This window comes from Amblyomma americanum, chromosome 1, assembly GCF_052857255.1.
Source record: "Amblyomma americanum isolate KBUSLIRL-KWMA chromosome 1, ASM5285725v1, whole genome shotgun sequence".
NCBI lineage: Eukaryota > Metazoa > Arthropoda > Arachnida > Ixodida > Ixodidae > Amblyomma > Amblyomma americanum.
Window position 1 is genome coordinate 142,658,543 of NC_135497.1, and position 15,108 is coordinate 142,673,650.

Genomic DNA, 15,108 nt, shown 5'->3' on the forward strand with positions numbered 1-15,108 from the left:
TTTGGGAAGCATGGAATTAAAACAGACCCTATGGCTTGGCCAAGAAACAAGCACTCCGAATTCTGCCTGTCACCTCCATATAAGTCAAACGGTCCTTCCGCCCTCAAGAATACAACATTGGACAAAAGACACAACCTTAGCAACGAGGCCCTGGAGATGTTTCTAATCATTTTCTTCCACTGAAGAAAGTAACAGATACATGCGCTTTGGTGTAAAGAATACCACCAACATTCCATGTTGCTTCATCCAAGGATATCTGAAGGCAAAAAAAAAAAAAGCTTTGAAAGCACTCTCACACAAGGATTGTCCCAAAATATGTCCAGACATTTTCTGTTTTTCTGCTTCACGATTTCAGTCAAATCCTTGTACTGGTAATCCCAGTGCTTATTATGACAAGCTTTAGTGACGAACAAAGCAAAGCAGAGTCTGAAGCAGAGCTACAGCTTCTTACGCATCGCGCATCGCCTCCACGGAGAGCCCTTCATATTCGGCAAGTGTGTCAGCCATGCTGCCCAGTTGGGCGGCCACGTAGGCCAGGTTGGCAGCCCTCGGGCGAGATGTGCTGATGTAGTCCAGCAAAAAGTGTACAAGGGCAGCCAGGTCCGCTCGACTTGAAGGCAGCTGGGCTCGCCACGTAAGCTCTACAGCCACGCCGAGGGCAGCCACCATGGCAATGGCTGGCGCACCCTGCACCTGCAGTCCAGTATTTTGCACCTTGTTATTTCGCAGTGCTTTCTTTGATGTCCCACTACCAGCACTACCCCAGTGCAGATGCCTGATGCACTGAAAGAGCAGGCAGGTGCTAAACAGTGCCACAGAAAATTCGCACTGCAAGGCCTCACCTAATGCAGTAAGCGCTCAGATGTGCATTCTTATGCTCATCTTTAAGAGATGAATAATCCAGACACCTGCTTGACTAAATACTTATACTGTACACGAAATCAGTCCGATCACTGACCATGTAAAGAAAGGCAAAAAGTGCTTTCAGAGACCCTACAGGTTCCTCGTTGACTGAACCCTTATGGGCTGCAAAACGCCAATTCTATCTCCTTTTACCTAGTCAGTGACTTCATTTCCTTTTACCTAGTCAGTGACTTCATTTCTTTTATTCCAATTATGATGTGTGACCAGATAGGATTCTGCCCAGCAATTGGCGCAACTTTTGACTAAATAGCTAGGTTATCTTTAGGTATTTCAGCTGTACAACGCCTCCACCAACTTCGTTCCACATAAATCTAGAGGAATCTAATGGATACATCTTAACCATAAGTTTTACAGAAGACCATGGTTGCTCAACACTACTGTTCTAGCCTGAAAGAGCCAATATCTCATCTTTCTGCGCCGAATTTGAAGACAGCCCTGTGTCTAGAGTCTCCTCTGGAAAAGTCTTGCAACAATATTGGTGAGACAGTGGTTCCTTGCAAGGATTGTTGCGCAGCCAACTGAATTTTAAATCAATTAAGCAAACCAAACAAAAGCTTTTACGTTTATATATATATATATAGCTTCAAAGTTGACGGTAGCGAGTGATCTGCTGACAGTGCTAACTGTTGTTACTGAAACGCTAACAGCAAAGCAACTGTGGGAATGAAAAGAACTCGAGACAATTCCTTGGATGACCCATTCACATTCAAGAAGTCACATTCATTCACATTCATGAAGTTCACATTCATGAATGCAAAAAATACAGCACAAAAGCGTAATGCGCCACTTGTGTTCATTGCCTTTTCTATAAGATAGGAACTGTTTGCTGGAATATTTGTACTCTTTAATAAAACAAAGACAATGCAAGTCATCTCCATACTGCTATAGGCTTTCCATGAAGGAATCCTTATACTGTATAATGGACATAACCGTGCTTTGTATACAGTAGAATCTCTGCGATACGAATCTCACAGGGTTGCAAAACAAATTCGTATCATCTGAATATTCGTATCATTCAAAACAAACAAAGTACGCATGCAGAAGCATTGTAAGTGCATTCATACAGATCTGCTTACGGCTGACGAGATTGATTTATGGCCGCGCGACTACAGCTCACTGCTCCCTGTGCATACAGCGCGACTAGCGCTTGCGGAGTCAGCGATGTGTAGGCGACGCGCCGCCGCACATGCTCGTAGTGCGCACCGCACGACTAGCGATTGTGGTGCTGGCGATGTACACGAAGCGCTTAGTGCACGAGGCTGAGGTTGCAGCTTGCACATTCCCATCATCCGTAATTAAGGGCGCGGGAGTGTTCGGAACATCCGAAATACCACACTGTACACAATGCATTCTGGCCAAACAATTTATTTTTTGTATCATCCTGAAATTCGTATCATCAAAATTCTACTATAATTTGGCATTCTGGCAAGAACGCTGTCAGGGAACAAAAACCATCACTATCCTTGACAGATGGTTAAGCCTCCACTGTCTAAATGCATCAGGCATGCTGTACTTAGACACTAAACACTAAAACAAACGGGGATGAAACAGAGGCGAACAGATAGCATGCATAACCCTGCATGTCTTAACGCCAAGGTACAGCGCTCCTGACACATTCAAGATGTATAACCAAGTAGCCACCTTTGTAGCTTTGCTCTAGCTGCTGTTTGTCATTTGTCATCAAGGGTGTGCAAATCGCAAGCAAAGGTATAACCTACGCACAATGGGAGAAACATAACTTTTCATCGTTCACTGGACGGCCACTGAGGCTCTCAAGAAATGCGCTCTGCAAGTTGCTCAGCAGGCCTACTAACAATGGCAAGCAGCAGTGGTAAAGATCCACCTGGTCACAACCATAAGGCCACAAAAAGAAATCTATGCAGTTTTCTGAAATCATGATAATTTTAAAAAATATTCGCCTCGGTGTGAAGCAAAGTTCTTTTGTGGACAAAGCTCTGAGAGTGTACACATGAACGGCATCAGTAATTATTGCCTCATTTAAAGCCTACTCCACCTTGGAGGGTTGCCCCAACACATCACACTGAATGGTGCAACGGTTCTGGTAACCTCTAAATTGCAAACCAACCCCTTTCAGAGCAACAGTTGCGTGTCCCTTTTTTACTTTTAATTTCTGCGTACGTATTTAATTACATTTTTCGTAGTTGCTGTTTCGGTCCCTGAGTCCCAGTCTGGGTTACTTTGTGTATGTTGCTAATAGATTCAGGCATTGTGCTTTCTACTATGGCAAACTCAGTGCAATTCAAGTGTTTTGCATTTTCCTTTGCCCCAACCTACTCTAATGCTCAGCAGGGAAATACATAGGTATTTGAATAAATAAATAAAGTGAAGGGCCCAAAAGTAGCTTTGCCCAGGTGGTGCCAGGTGGGCTTTGAAAGGCGTGGGCAGAGGACATGCGGTGCCGACCTTCATGAAGCGGATGGCCTCCGATACGTCCTTTGCATCGGCCAGCGTCAGGTAGTGGATCTCATGGGGCAGCCGCCGCTGGTCCAGGATCTCCAGGGTGCCCGCCTTGTACCGGATGGACTGAAGCATGGCTGGTCAGTGGCAACTCCGACCCCGCTGCTGCAAGGATGGTTGCCACGCCAAAACCTCTATTTCGTCCAACACAAAGGCCCTGTAGCGATCCTTTCAACTAAGAGCCCACTTGGCTAGTTCCAGCTCAAGAGGTTCAGTGGTGTCAAAAACGTCTGTACCTCAACAATATCGCCATCCTGACCACTAGTGCCCACTGGAATCACACAGTCTTTTGCCACTGAATGAACAAGATGCTTTCAACTGCGACTTAATGCACCAACAAAAAGCAGTGTATGACAACTAACACCACAAAACCTACACACTGTGACCTTCTCGAACAATTACCTTAGATCTAATTTTTATTTAAAAAATTGGAGAGGACACTTAAGATCTGCAATAAGGGTATGACGAGGTAACGTAATGAGTTAATTCCCATACATGCACAAGGTCATTCTCTCCGTTACATTACTATAACCCTGGGAGTCCTGAATACTCTCCTGACGCGAAGCTGCGGGGGTTAGGTGATGTGCCAGTGCCCTGCGGTGACAGGTGCTCCCAGCAGTGGGCCTCCTGCGACCCAGGTTGCTCTTCCCGAGCGGCCAATCATTAATGTAACTTCCACCTGCCAAGGTGGGCGGTTTGCTCACTATCCCATGGGCAGGTTGTGATCACGCTGCAAGGTCACGTGACCTAGGTTGTCCACCTGCCTCCTAGAATAGTTACTTTCTGGGCGCCACCTACCAGAGTCATGCTCGTGATTTTTCGCTATGTCTGCTACTGTCTCCAAATGAAACAATAAACAAGCCTTCAGAATGTTACCTCCGCTTTTGTACCATTCAGCCAACTAAACACAACTGTCACCAATTCTGAAGCACAAAGAACCTGTTGGAAAATCACACCCTAAATCCTAATGCAACATATACATTACTAAGCAGCCAAGACATACCATATCAGTACCAGTACGCAAAACAAGGCAATAAATAACATGTCCAATTGTAACGAGTAGTATGAACAAGGAATCGACATATTCGTGTAGAAAAAAAGCCGAGGGCTGCCGCATCCTCTACAGAAGTAGTATTTCTTGGGTCGCAACTGCCTGGCTCTCAAATTCCTGCACTGCTGACTTTGCCTGCGCAAAAAGTTGTAATGATTTCTAATGCTAAATCGATAAAAAAAGTAAGTACAGAACACAAGTAAAACAACTTTTGCTAGATATAGCATTGTGTTGACCTGTGTTGGGTTCTATGACAAATAGGAAAATAACGTCATTTCGCCCTAACCACAGGTTAATGTGTTTGCCTGTTGTGTTAAACTGAGTACACTTTTTACATTTCCTTCTTTTAAAGACCGAGAGATACAGGACAAATCAACACGATCATTTTCATAAAATGGCAACGTTAGATGAAGAGAGATGCATTCACTGTGAAATGGAGTAAACTGTTTCTTTCCTTATTGCTTCAAGTTTTCTGCACGATAACTAACCACATTCTGTGGACAAAACACATAGATACTGTTGTAGCAAGCTCCTTCCGTAAGCTGTTTTTTTTCAAGCCCTCACTAAAATCTTCCACGCCAAGTGTTAGCCTTTTAGTGTACAATTCCCTTATCCACTCACTGTTGGAATATGCCGTAATTATCTGGGACACTTTCACCTTAACCAACATAAATAAACTAGAACGAATACAGCATAAGGTAGTTAGCTTTTGTTTACAATTCATACAGCAGTCCATCTGTCAGCCAGCTCCTGAAACAAAGTGGATTATCCCCAGTGGCTGTGCAATCGTGCCTGCCGATTAAAGTTTCTTTTTCAGCTAGTGAATGGTCCATTATAAAATTAATACTTCCCAATTTTTTGCTTCCTCCTCAGGTTACAATACGAGACAAAGGCACGTTTTCACAATAACCCCTTTGAACGCACGAAACAACTGATTTGAAATATTCTTTTTTCCGAGACAATTACAGACTGAATTAACCTAAATAACGAGATTATTACCCAGAATTCTTTAGCGATGTTTGAAAAATGCCTACAAATGCTATGAATTTCAGTGTTTCTACGCTTTTATATTTGATGTATACTTACCCTGCTATGATTTTGTACTAGATCGCAGTATCTACAAATAAATTAAATTAAAAAAACATGCTTTACCATGAGCTCATTGCCGCATGTTTCATGGGGACTTATCTTACTTTGTCAGTTTGAAGTTATGTGCAAGGTGTGTGTCCTATGTGAAGGTGGCATAGAATCAATTCCTTGATACATTCCTGGTGCCTACAAGATTTCTATTCCCCATAACATGGCTTTTACTAGTTTGTTATTCACTTTGCTATCCAATAGAGACTGCCATTTTTTCCTTAGTTTACACTGTACCAGCATCATGCAATCGTTATAAGGCATGTTTACTTCCCTAATTGCCTTGTTGTGAGCTGAACAACACACCAGACTACTCCCTCGTCACCTCCATTTCGAGCATGATCTGGACACACAGCAGAATTTTATTTACTTCAGCTGTTGTTATATTGTGTACAATGTCCCCAAGTAGCGGCACTGTGACAGCACGTCTAGAGTAAAGAGCTGCGAGTACGCTTAGGCAGCCTGTGTAAATAAGTTTGTTAAGTTTTCATTTATTATTTTTTTCCAATGCTAACAGAGACAGCGTAACATTGAGCAGTGAAGATGGATGCACACTGGATGCTGGATAAAGCATAGCATTTTTTATATTGCAATGATGGGTGCTGAACTGCCTATTAACTACTGCAATTTTGTTTTCCCTAATATGCCAAATTATCAGAAGAATGGTCTGCCTAGTATGGGAGAGCTGTGTGACTAACACACAACATTGCTCTCTTCCACTCCTTTGTTATTGAAACAAAAACTTTCACAATGCTAGGTAAACCAGTCTTTGGGTAGGCAGCACAACAATCTTGAACCACCTTCAGCCCAACCAAGGATTCCTTAAGCCACACTTCAGGTGTCCACCCAGGTGTGAGACAGATGCTGCAGCCATTTCCTTTCCTCAAAAATCAATTTTCAATTTCCTCTTTATTTCTTTCTTCTTTCAATCCCTCCTTTATCCCTTCTCTTATGTGGGTGTCCACGGAGATATTTGTGAGGCAGTAACTGTGCCATTTGCTTTCCTCAAAAACCAAACAAAACAAGTAAGCCACCCCTGTTAATTGGCACAACTTGTAGAGGCCTGCATTTTCACATTCACATAAGGAAAGGTACACAACTGGCTCCCTGGGTCAGTGTACACCTGAACCTCCCCTTCATGTACCTGTGGTGTTGGTGTCCAACTGCAAAAACCTGCTTTAATTTCGTTCCACATGCTGGATAGACAGCTGGATTAGCTGAACTAATCCACATTTATCAGGAGCGTGTAGCGGAGCTGCCATGGACAGGCCTCGGACGCTTGCTAAGCATTTTTGTTTTTGGCTGAATTCCAGGGTTAGCGAAGTTAAGCCACTGCCAATTTTTGAAAATGCTTACTTATTTATTTATCACAATACCCACAACTCCATTATCTGGCATTACAGCGGGGCGTAGGTGGTGGTGGTGGGGGCAGATGAAAAAGAGAAAAAGAAAGGATATACATACAGGTGGCGAGAAAAAAGAAATAACAGTGTGATAAAAACAACATAGAGTCATTACACATAAAATAATATCAAAGCAAGGAAGAAAATTAATCATTTGATGATATGGCAAGGCATACTAGACGTGATGATTCAGGTCTCCATGCATTGTGAAAATGAATGCCTTTTCCTTTTGGTTTGCTTGTTAACCATGTGATCCGCTAACAAAATCAAATACTGCGCAATGTACTAGGAGGCTAGGTCTTATTGGGCATTCACTAAGCACCTTTTGCCTCGTCGGCCATCACAGTATGGCCTAGACTCCCTGTGACTGTTTCTCTTGTTGCACACGCCTCTGTCAAAATGCAGCAAACAAAGAGTTATAAACAGAAATGCAGAGGCCTGTAGACACCGCTTCGTGTGGGCCATTTCTCAACACTCCTTGTAACTTCCTAAATATATGACTATTAACTTAGCCGTTAATATAGGGCTTAATATGCGAATCGGTTACATTTAAAGAATGGAGAGAAAACAACTAAACATATTACACCGCTCTAGTGTCTCTTCAGTCACTTGGCAAAGAGCAACAGCTCCATATGTTGCAGCGTTTTGACAGCTGTCCCTCATGCCTTGGTGCCATGCTCTAATCATGTTCCTATAGTGGGTCATTAATGCAGCGCCATGCTTGCTGGAGGTATTCACAAGAAAGATGCTCAATGTGCGTCTTTTCCCGTACTGTCCAGTGTTCTTGCACTGCCCATCTAAATTTTCCCTGCACTGTGCAAAGGTTAGTGCAGTGTCTACATGTGTCTCCCCAACTGTACACTGGCAAAAGTTGCAAGGAGATAAAACAAGTGGCATATGCCTAAAAATGCCACATCGCAGACCATTTCATTGCAGTATTCTGGAACTATATGGTGCCTCATAAAAAACGATGACGATGAAGGTTGATGGAGTTTATTAGCGCAAAGGCAACTAAGACGAAAGAGCACCAGAAACTGACATGGGATGAGCTCAAGATGATGCAGAATTTTATGGTAAGCATTGGGAATTATGCAATCATAAGTGACAGTGATAAAATGTTAAAAGCAGTTGTACAACGCCTGCAAAACGAATTACATAAAAATGTGTATGTTGCTCTTTCTTAAGCTGTGCTTAGGTATGCCAATGTAATCATTGAACAGGTGCAAGAAATTTTAGGGCAAAGTGCACTGCTTACAAACTTCAGATGCTCTCTAATCACTCTCATCTCCACCACAGTCAAAGAGGGTATGCTTAATGGTGTCGTTACATCCACGCTTATCATATGCAGGGTGGGGCTCTGACACAAGTAGATATGACGAGTGCGTCCAGAATATATGGCCTATCCTCAATTCTGTCAAGCACACTTCAACAGAGCAATTATTTAAACCGTTCACTCCAGGAGCCAACATGAGGCCTCACGTTTTTGACAGATCTGAGTTATTCCATGTTTAATGCAGTGCTTGTAGTTTGGTTTGGTTTATGGGGGTTTAACGTCCCAAAGCGACTCAGGCTATAAGAGACGCCGTAGTGAAGGGCTCCGGAAATTTCGACCACCTGGGATTCTCAACGTGCACTGACATCGCACAGCACACGGGCCTCTAGAATTTCGCCTCCATAGAAATTCGACTGCCGCGGCCGCAGTGCTTGTGCTGTTGGCAGGGAATTTGGCTAACATGTATAAGTCCCCTATCTTCGGATGCAGATGATGCTACCTTGTCAGATTCTTTATGTCCATAAAAATCAACAGTGGCTATGAAGACCCAACAGAATGTTATCAGGCGACCCCTGTTTAAAGATTCTGTGATATGCTGCGACTATGCATTGAAAGTGACATTCAAATTTCTGTATGCACTAAAAAAACTGAGCGACACTAAACGAGTTCATATATACAACAGATTTAGTTACTCTGTTTTCTACCATCTATTTTAAAGTCATGAGAGCTGCGAGTGCTTCAGCAGATGAGATGATGGTGATGGATTTTTGTGGCGCAAGGACATCTATGGCCAAAGAGCGTCATGGCACAACGTATCTCCGATTACTCAAGGTGGGGTCAAAGACCGTTTTACCAAGCACTTCACCCCTGGTGAGCCAAGCACCAGGCCAGGGGTAAGCTTGTACGCACTATGTCACCGGTGGGTACCTGGCGGCACTGGGGATCGAACCCCGCACCTCCCGCATGCGAGGCGGATGCTCATCCACTTGGCAACTGCAGCGGGGCTAGCAGCGGAGATAGCTCTGTCCTCGTTCATGATTTGCTAGCGGAAAACACTTTAAAACAATTACATGTGTAACAAAGTCTGTGCACTTTGACCCATCAAATTATGACTCTTCACAACTGCATTTTCACAGAACGGACAAAAAGTGTTATTGAATAGCCTGCAGTGGGGTGTTCCTCTTGCGAATAGTCAGAGACGACTTTTCACATTCAACAGGTTGTGTTAACCACAGAGCTAGTGTGTCGTTCATGCAGCTTGTTATAAGCAGTCATATGTAAAGGGGCAAATTAATTTCATCTGCTAGTGTACTCCAGTCGATGAGAAAATAAGGCTATTGGCAAGATAACTTGCTGGCATACAGCCTCGATGATGAGATACCCATCACTGATGGGTATGTTCGCTGCTTGGCTGAACTCCACAGTGGAACCTATGAGCTCTGAATTGAACTAGTTCTGAAGGTGCCAGTAGACAAACAAAGGCCCACATGATAAGCCAGACCACATGCATAGCCTATTCTTGACACGTTGGAGTTTCAGCAAGCATTCTGTAGCAGTGCCCCAGGAGGAGTGCAACAGGGTTTTTAAAATGTTCATGGTTCATTTTAATGCAAGCTCATCGAGAAAAAAATGTGTCGTCGGAGCTAAATTCCCTGATTTGCAGGAGGGAGGCAATGTCACCGGACCGTATCATCCCCACTGGCTGGAGAGAAGTGACATCACCAGACCAAAAGTGACATCACTCCCAGTAAAGGCATCAACAGCTTCTAAAGCTGTCTTATTGCCAACGGGCATTGGAATCAGGTGTCCCTGTGATTCTTCCTTTACGCATTTGATGTGCGATAAAAAAATAAGCTCCTTGTATAAAACAACACCCGAGAATTTTTGTTCGCTCTTTACCACTGATTCTTGCCTCTCAAAAGAAGGCCAAAGTACAATGCCTTGTTTCCATGAGAAAAGTATGCAGGCTGTCTTTGCAGCATTAAATTGAAAACCATTTTCATCAGCCCATTTTGCAAGCAGTCCAATTGACACTTGTCTTTCACATGTAGCTAAACCACAAGACTGAACCCTGACCTGAAAATTATCCACGTATACGTGACCAGTATGACGTCACGCGAGGAACACATCATTAAGATAAAAAATCTAGAGTTGAGTAGGGCACCCACGGGGGGATGCTGTTCTCTCACACAAAAACAGAGCATGGAAATGCCCAGTGAGACAGATAACTTCACGAAACATTTAACGTATTCCCACCTATGCCGTAGGACAACTGGACTCTCAGGATACCATAGTGCCAAGCTGTATCATACACTTTCTCATGATAAAAAGACAATGGAAAGCAGACTAGCTTAGCTTAAGTATAAAAGCACCTCTGAAGATGTGCCACACTGAGAAAAAGTCGTCCTATATTAATTCTTTGGTAGTGATGCCAGCCACCCATTATCTGGCCACACTAAGCAACGCAGCATGGAATAAGTGTTCTTATACCAGCCATATGCCAACACAACCAAATATGGAGCAACCAAGGTTGGCTGCCTCACATAAGGTTAACCATTAGCCACCAGGAGAGAAGAAAAAACAAGTAGAGGAGGAGACAGAAAACATGTGAGAGAAAATAGTATAGTGAACGATCGGAAAGGAGTATAGAAAAGGGTGACTGGAGAAAACAAGACGCCTGCAAACAATGTTTGCTCATCTACACCACAACAATGATGCTACTGATACCAAGTGGACGAGTGATTACCAAGGGAAGGAAAGCAAGGTTGACATCAGAAGATCAGGTGGAAGGATGATCGACGTAACGAAATTTGCCGAGATAGAGGCAGCTGCAGATATGACATGACGGGTAATTGAAGACCACCATGGGGGTGAGACTGATGACGATGGCCACGACAATGGCAGAACCATAATCTCGTGTTTACAGTTCTCAAGCACACAGAACTGGGTGGCGTAAAATGCAAACAACTACATGGCTCAATTTTATGACTGGAAACATACAAGCATGTCATTACTCCTCATTCCTTCTTTTTTTAGCACTCCTCAGTTTCAAGCTGCTCAGCACTTATCATGCATTGCCCCAGCTAAGTCCAAAACTCACTCCCCCAACAAGAATAACAGGTTTGTGGAAAGGGCAGCGACCAACCCACTATTTATAAGGTTGCCAAATGTCTCGACTTTCCTCTTCCCTTCAAACCCTCCTCAACCCAACCCATTTCAGCGTTGAAAAATGTTTTATATAATCACTGACTTTTTATAAGCCACTTTATTTTACTTTGCAATCAGCATTTTATCCCACCCACGATACCTCGTTGGTGTGGGCACTGACCTCCTCCTGTCTTACTTGGATATCACTCTACAGCATGTCTGTCCCGACTTCCGTATGGTGCTTTAAGTCCCAACCTGTACTTGTCGGCACAAGCATTTATTTATTTATTCATTTAAAATACTGCAGGCCAATGCTTGGCCCAAGCAGGAAGGAATTCACATTGTTATACAATAAAAAAGAATAAATATATACAATATTAGCAGCAAACGCATACAAAACATGCATAAAAACACAATTAGCAGGTAGATAGACATTGTAAAGTATCAGTAAAATTTTGTGAGGATAAAACAGATGTTGGTAACAAATTCCAATCTTGCACTGTTCTAGGGAAAAAACTATTTAGAACTGTTAGTTTTGGCAAAAATGGGAGAAAGTGAATGCTCATGAACATTACGAGTCATTCTCACTAGAGGACGCTTAATGCACTCTGGAAGCTTGAGTTTATTTTGTACTGTTAAGCTATTACAGAGGAATGTCAATTGAGTGCTTTCTGCAGGTTTGCAGTGTTTGCTGCTGCTGAAACTGCCCAGACTACCAAGCACTCATACCGAACTGCATATGTACATAATGCAGACATCAAACAGCAACGCTTGCTATGGAAAAGGTATTTCCCTAGTACAAAAAGCTTATGGACGGATACGCATGGGATTTGTTATGGCATAAATGCAAGTCAAGCTAATCTCGTGCACTTAACAACAGGATGAAGAATGGGGGTGGGTGGAGCCTCAAGCAGGCAATTTTTCAAAAGCATGAAGCAGTCAAGCAAAGTACGATTAAAAGGGCCACAGGAATGAACAACTGGTACACATAAAGGCAATGTACAAAACAAATAAATGTAAACAGCCAAGCAGACAGCAAGATATTGCTTAAAACAGCATACGTAAATGAATTTCATAGTCTGGTTTTTCTTTTTAAGCATGCGTCACGTCCCCCCCCCCCCCCCCCACTCCGCCGCTGTCACAACTTGTTGTGTTAGGAAGTTGGTAACCCTGCCCCTGCCCAGAAGAGCTGTTGGCCGACTTCCGATACATACCCCAATAAAACTTTATTGACTCAGACAGATGCTTTGGAATGCCTTTATGTAGCCTCTATGTATGCAGGTACTATGCGGATATTAACACAATTTTAAAAAAGCCTATTTGTATTTTTTTTTACTGCAGCATTAATTTGCCAGAGCACGTAATATAGAAAAAAAACTTTCCAACATTTTTTAATAGTTGCGTAGTTATTTTTACTTGTTTTAGATGGTACACTTCTAACCGTTTTCTCATGTACGCATGGTGTACTTTTTGGTATTCATATTTTTCTTTCATTTCCTAAGCAAAAACTAGAAGCAAGTCTCATAATGCTATCTCTGGGTTTTCCACGAGCTTCTTTGTGCCTCTTTGGACTGCTAATCAGCTGGTGCATATCTGAAGGTGCGTTATTACGTTCACCTCTCTTGCCTTGCGCACTCTCCTCCTATTTATATTTTTAGCAAGGAATCTGAAAGCATTGTATGTGTATCGTTGGCACTTTTGTTGGGTCATTCTGTGACCAGCAGTATTTGCAAAAATTAAATAAGCAATGGCCACTGAATTTGTTGTCGCTTGCCCTTACTGCTCTGTCTACGCATCTTGTCTCTATATACCCTGTAGTAATAAATAGCGAAATAATTTTCCCGCGACTCTGTGAGTAAATTTGTAAATTGGGAGGTTTAATGTATCACAGTGGCACATGGGCTGTGAGGGATGCCAGAGAGGAGGGCTCTGGATTAATTTAGACCACTCGAGGTTCTTTAATGTGCACTGACATCGCTCAGCCCGCGGGAATTTCTGTATTTAGTCTTCACTGAAATGCGGTCGCTCTGACTGACACCGAACCTGCAAGCTTGGGCCAGACTCTGTGAGTGCAAGGGGATAGTGACTTCTGTTAATTTTCTTGCCTCTATCATGCTGGAAAATCATGAACATCAGATTGTCTATCTCCACTTTAAACAATTTGGACCTAAAGTGACTGCCCCATACTAAGTTTCAGCATTGAAGCCCTGAAATCTAAGGTGGTGGCAAGTTTGGTTTGAACATTTCAAAGCTGCATGCAAGCCACGAGAGGCACAACAGCAGAGGGCTTCAGTTTAATTTAGAGCACCCATGGTGCTCTAAATTAAGCTCGTCCAGTAAATGCCTTCATTAAATACGTTCATTAAACGCGTTCAGTGTGCACTGACATGACATCAGTACCTTCAGCATGAGCGCTATTGCAGGCAAGATAAAAACTGTATAACCATGCATCACAACCAGCTCACCATTTCGCCTTACTTTTTGACAGTGGCGTCACAGATACACCCTCATATGCAATAGAGCCAGCCAATGGAACTCTTTAACCAACTCTATGTTCAAAAGCACATTAATTCCAGGAAGGGTGATCAAAAATGGTCAAAACCACGATGATCGCTCGGGACCCTTGAATTACACTATGCGGTACTCATTTGAAAGGCAGAAAACACACTGATAAGAGGAACAGATGCAGTAACGTACTCATGGTAAGTAGAAATATTGGCATATGTAATCATGCATTGATCTTGTTCTTCGTGTATTCCTTGGTCATGAATTACCACCAACCGAGCCGGCTTTCTGTACTTGTGGACTTTTGCTCTCTTGTTAACAAGCATGTATACCAGTGTAGAAGAGTAAGGAATGGACTCAAGTACCACGAGCAGCACCACACACCTCACTTGCACTGCTCTGCTTTGAAATTAACCCTTCCTCAAGGCCAACCCTATAGTCTGTTGTCTGCACTTCCCAGAATTCTAGACAGACGACAGCGGCGCACAACCGCACGCTTGGCAATGAGCACGCTAATATAGCTTTACAGACTATTCATGAAAGTTGTAGCTAAATAATAGTTAGTGGCCTCCGCGTACAGACGCAACCAACTGAGCACTACTCAGTCAAGGAGGTCATATATAACCTCCCAGTAATGAGCCCACAAAAGCAACTTAGCGTACCCGCGCTGCATATATTATGAGCGCGAAAAGATACCGACCAGACGAGAGAGATTCTTCTGTACTGTACTACGAGAAATGCTTTCTGTACTTGTGGACTTGTGCTATCTTGCTAACAAGCATGTATACCAGTGTAGAAGAGTAAGGAATGGACTCAAGTACCACATGCAGCACCACAAACCTTACTTCACTGACCTGCTTTGAAACCCTTCCTCAAGACCGACCCTGTCGACTGCACTTCCCAAACTTCTACGCAGAAAACAGCGGCGCACAACCACACGCTTGGTCATTGATAGATAGATAGATAGATAGATAGCTAGATAGATAAGTAGATAGATAGATAGATAGATAGATAGATAGATAGATAGATAGATAGATAGATAGATAGATAGATAGATAGATAGATAGATAGATAGATAGATAGATAGATAGGCAGACAGACAGATACTTGAGGCCTTGCCCTTTGTAACGGGTGCGCACCACTAGGTTGGGCACCCGGACCAAAAACAAAACCAAAAAAAAACAAGAAGA

At 43.0% G+C, this 15,108-nt stretch overlaps 1 protein-coding gene across 2 annotated transcripts in view; it reads right to left on the minus strand.

Moving 5' to 3' along the window:
• LOC144113768 (methylthioribose-1-phosphate isomerase-like) overlaps nt 1-14,931 on the minus strand; it is a 30,478-nt gene extending 15,547 nt beyond the window's left edge. Inside the window, exons 1-3 of one of the 2 annotated variants that reach the window (XM_077647078.1) lie at nt 14,773-14,931; nt 3,349-3,507; nt 452-693 (exon numbers count right to left, since the gene is read on the minus strand). In XM_077647078.1, coding sequence (XP_077503204.1) covers nt 452-693; nt 3,349-3,477 — 371 coding nt within the window. In that variant the 5' untranslated portion in view covers nt 3,478-3,507; nt 14,773-14,931. The remainder of the gene's footprint in view (nt 1-451; nt 694-3,348; nt 3,508-14,772) is intronic. The other variant, XM_077647079.1, reaches the window with a different exon arrangement.
• Between the last annotated feature and the right edge of the window lie 177 nt (nt 14,932-15,108).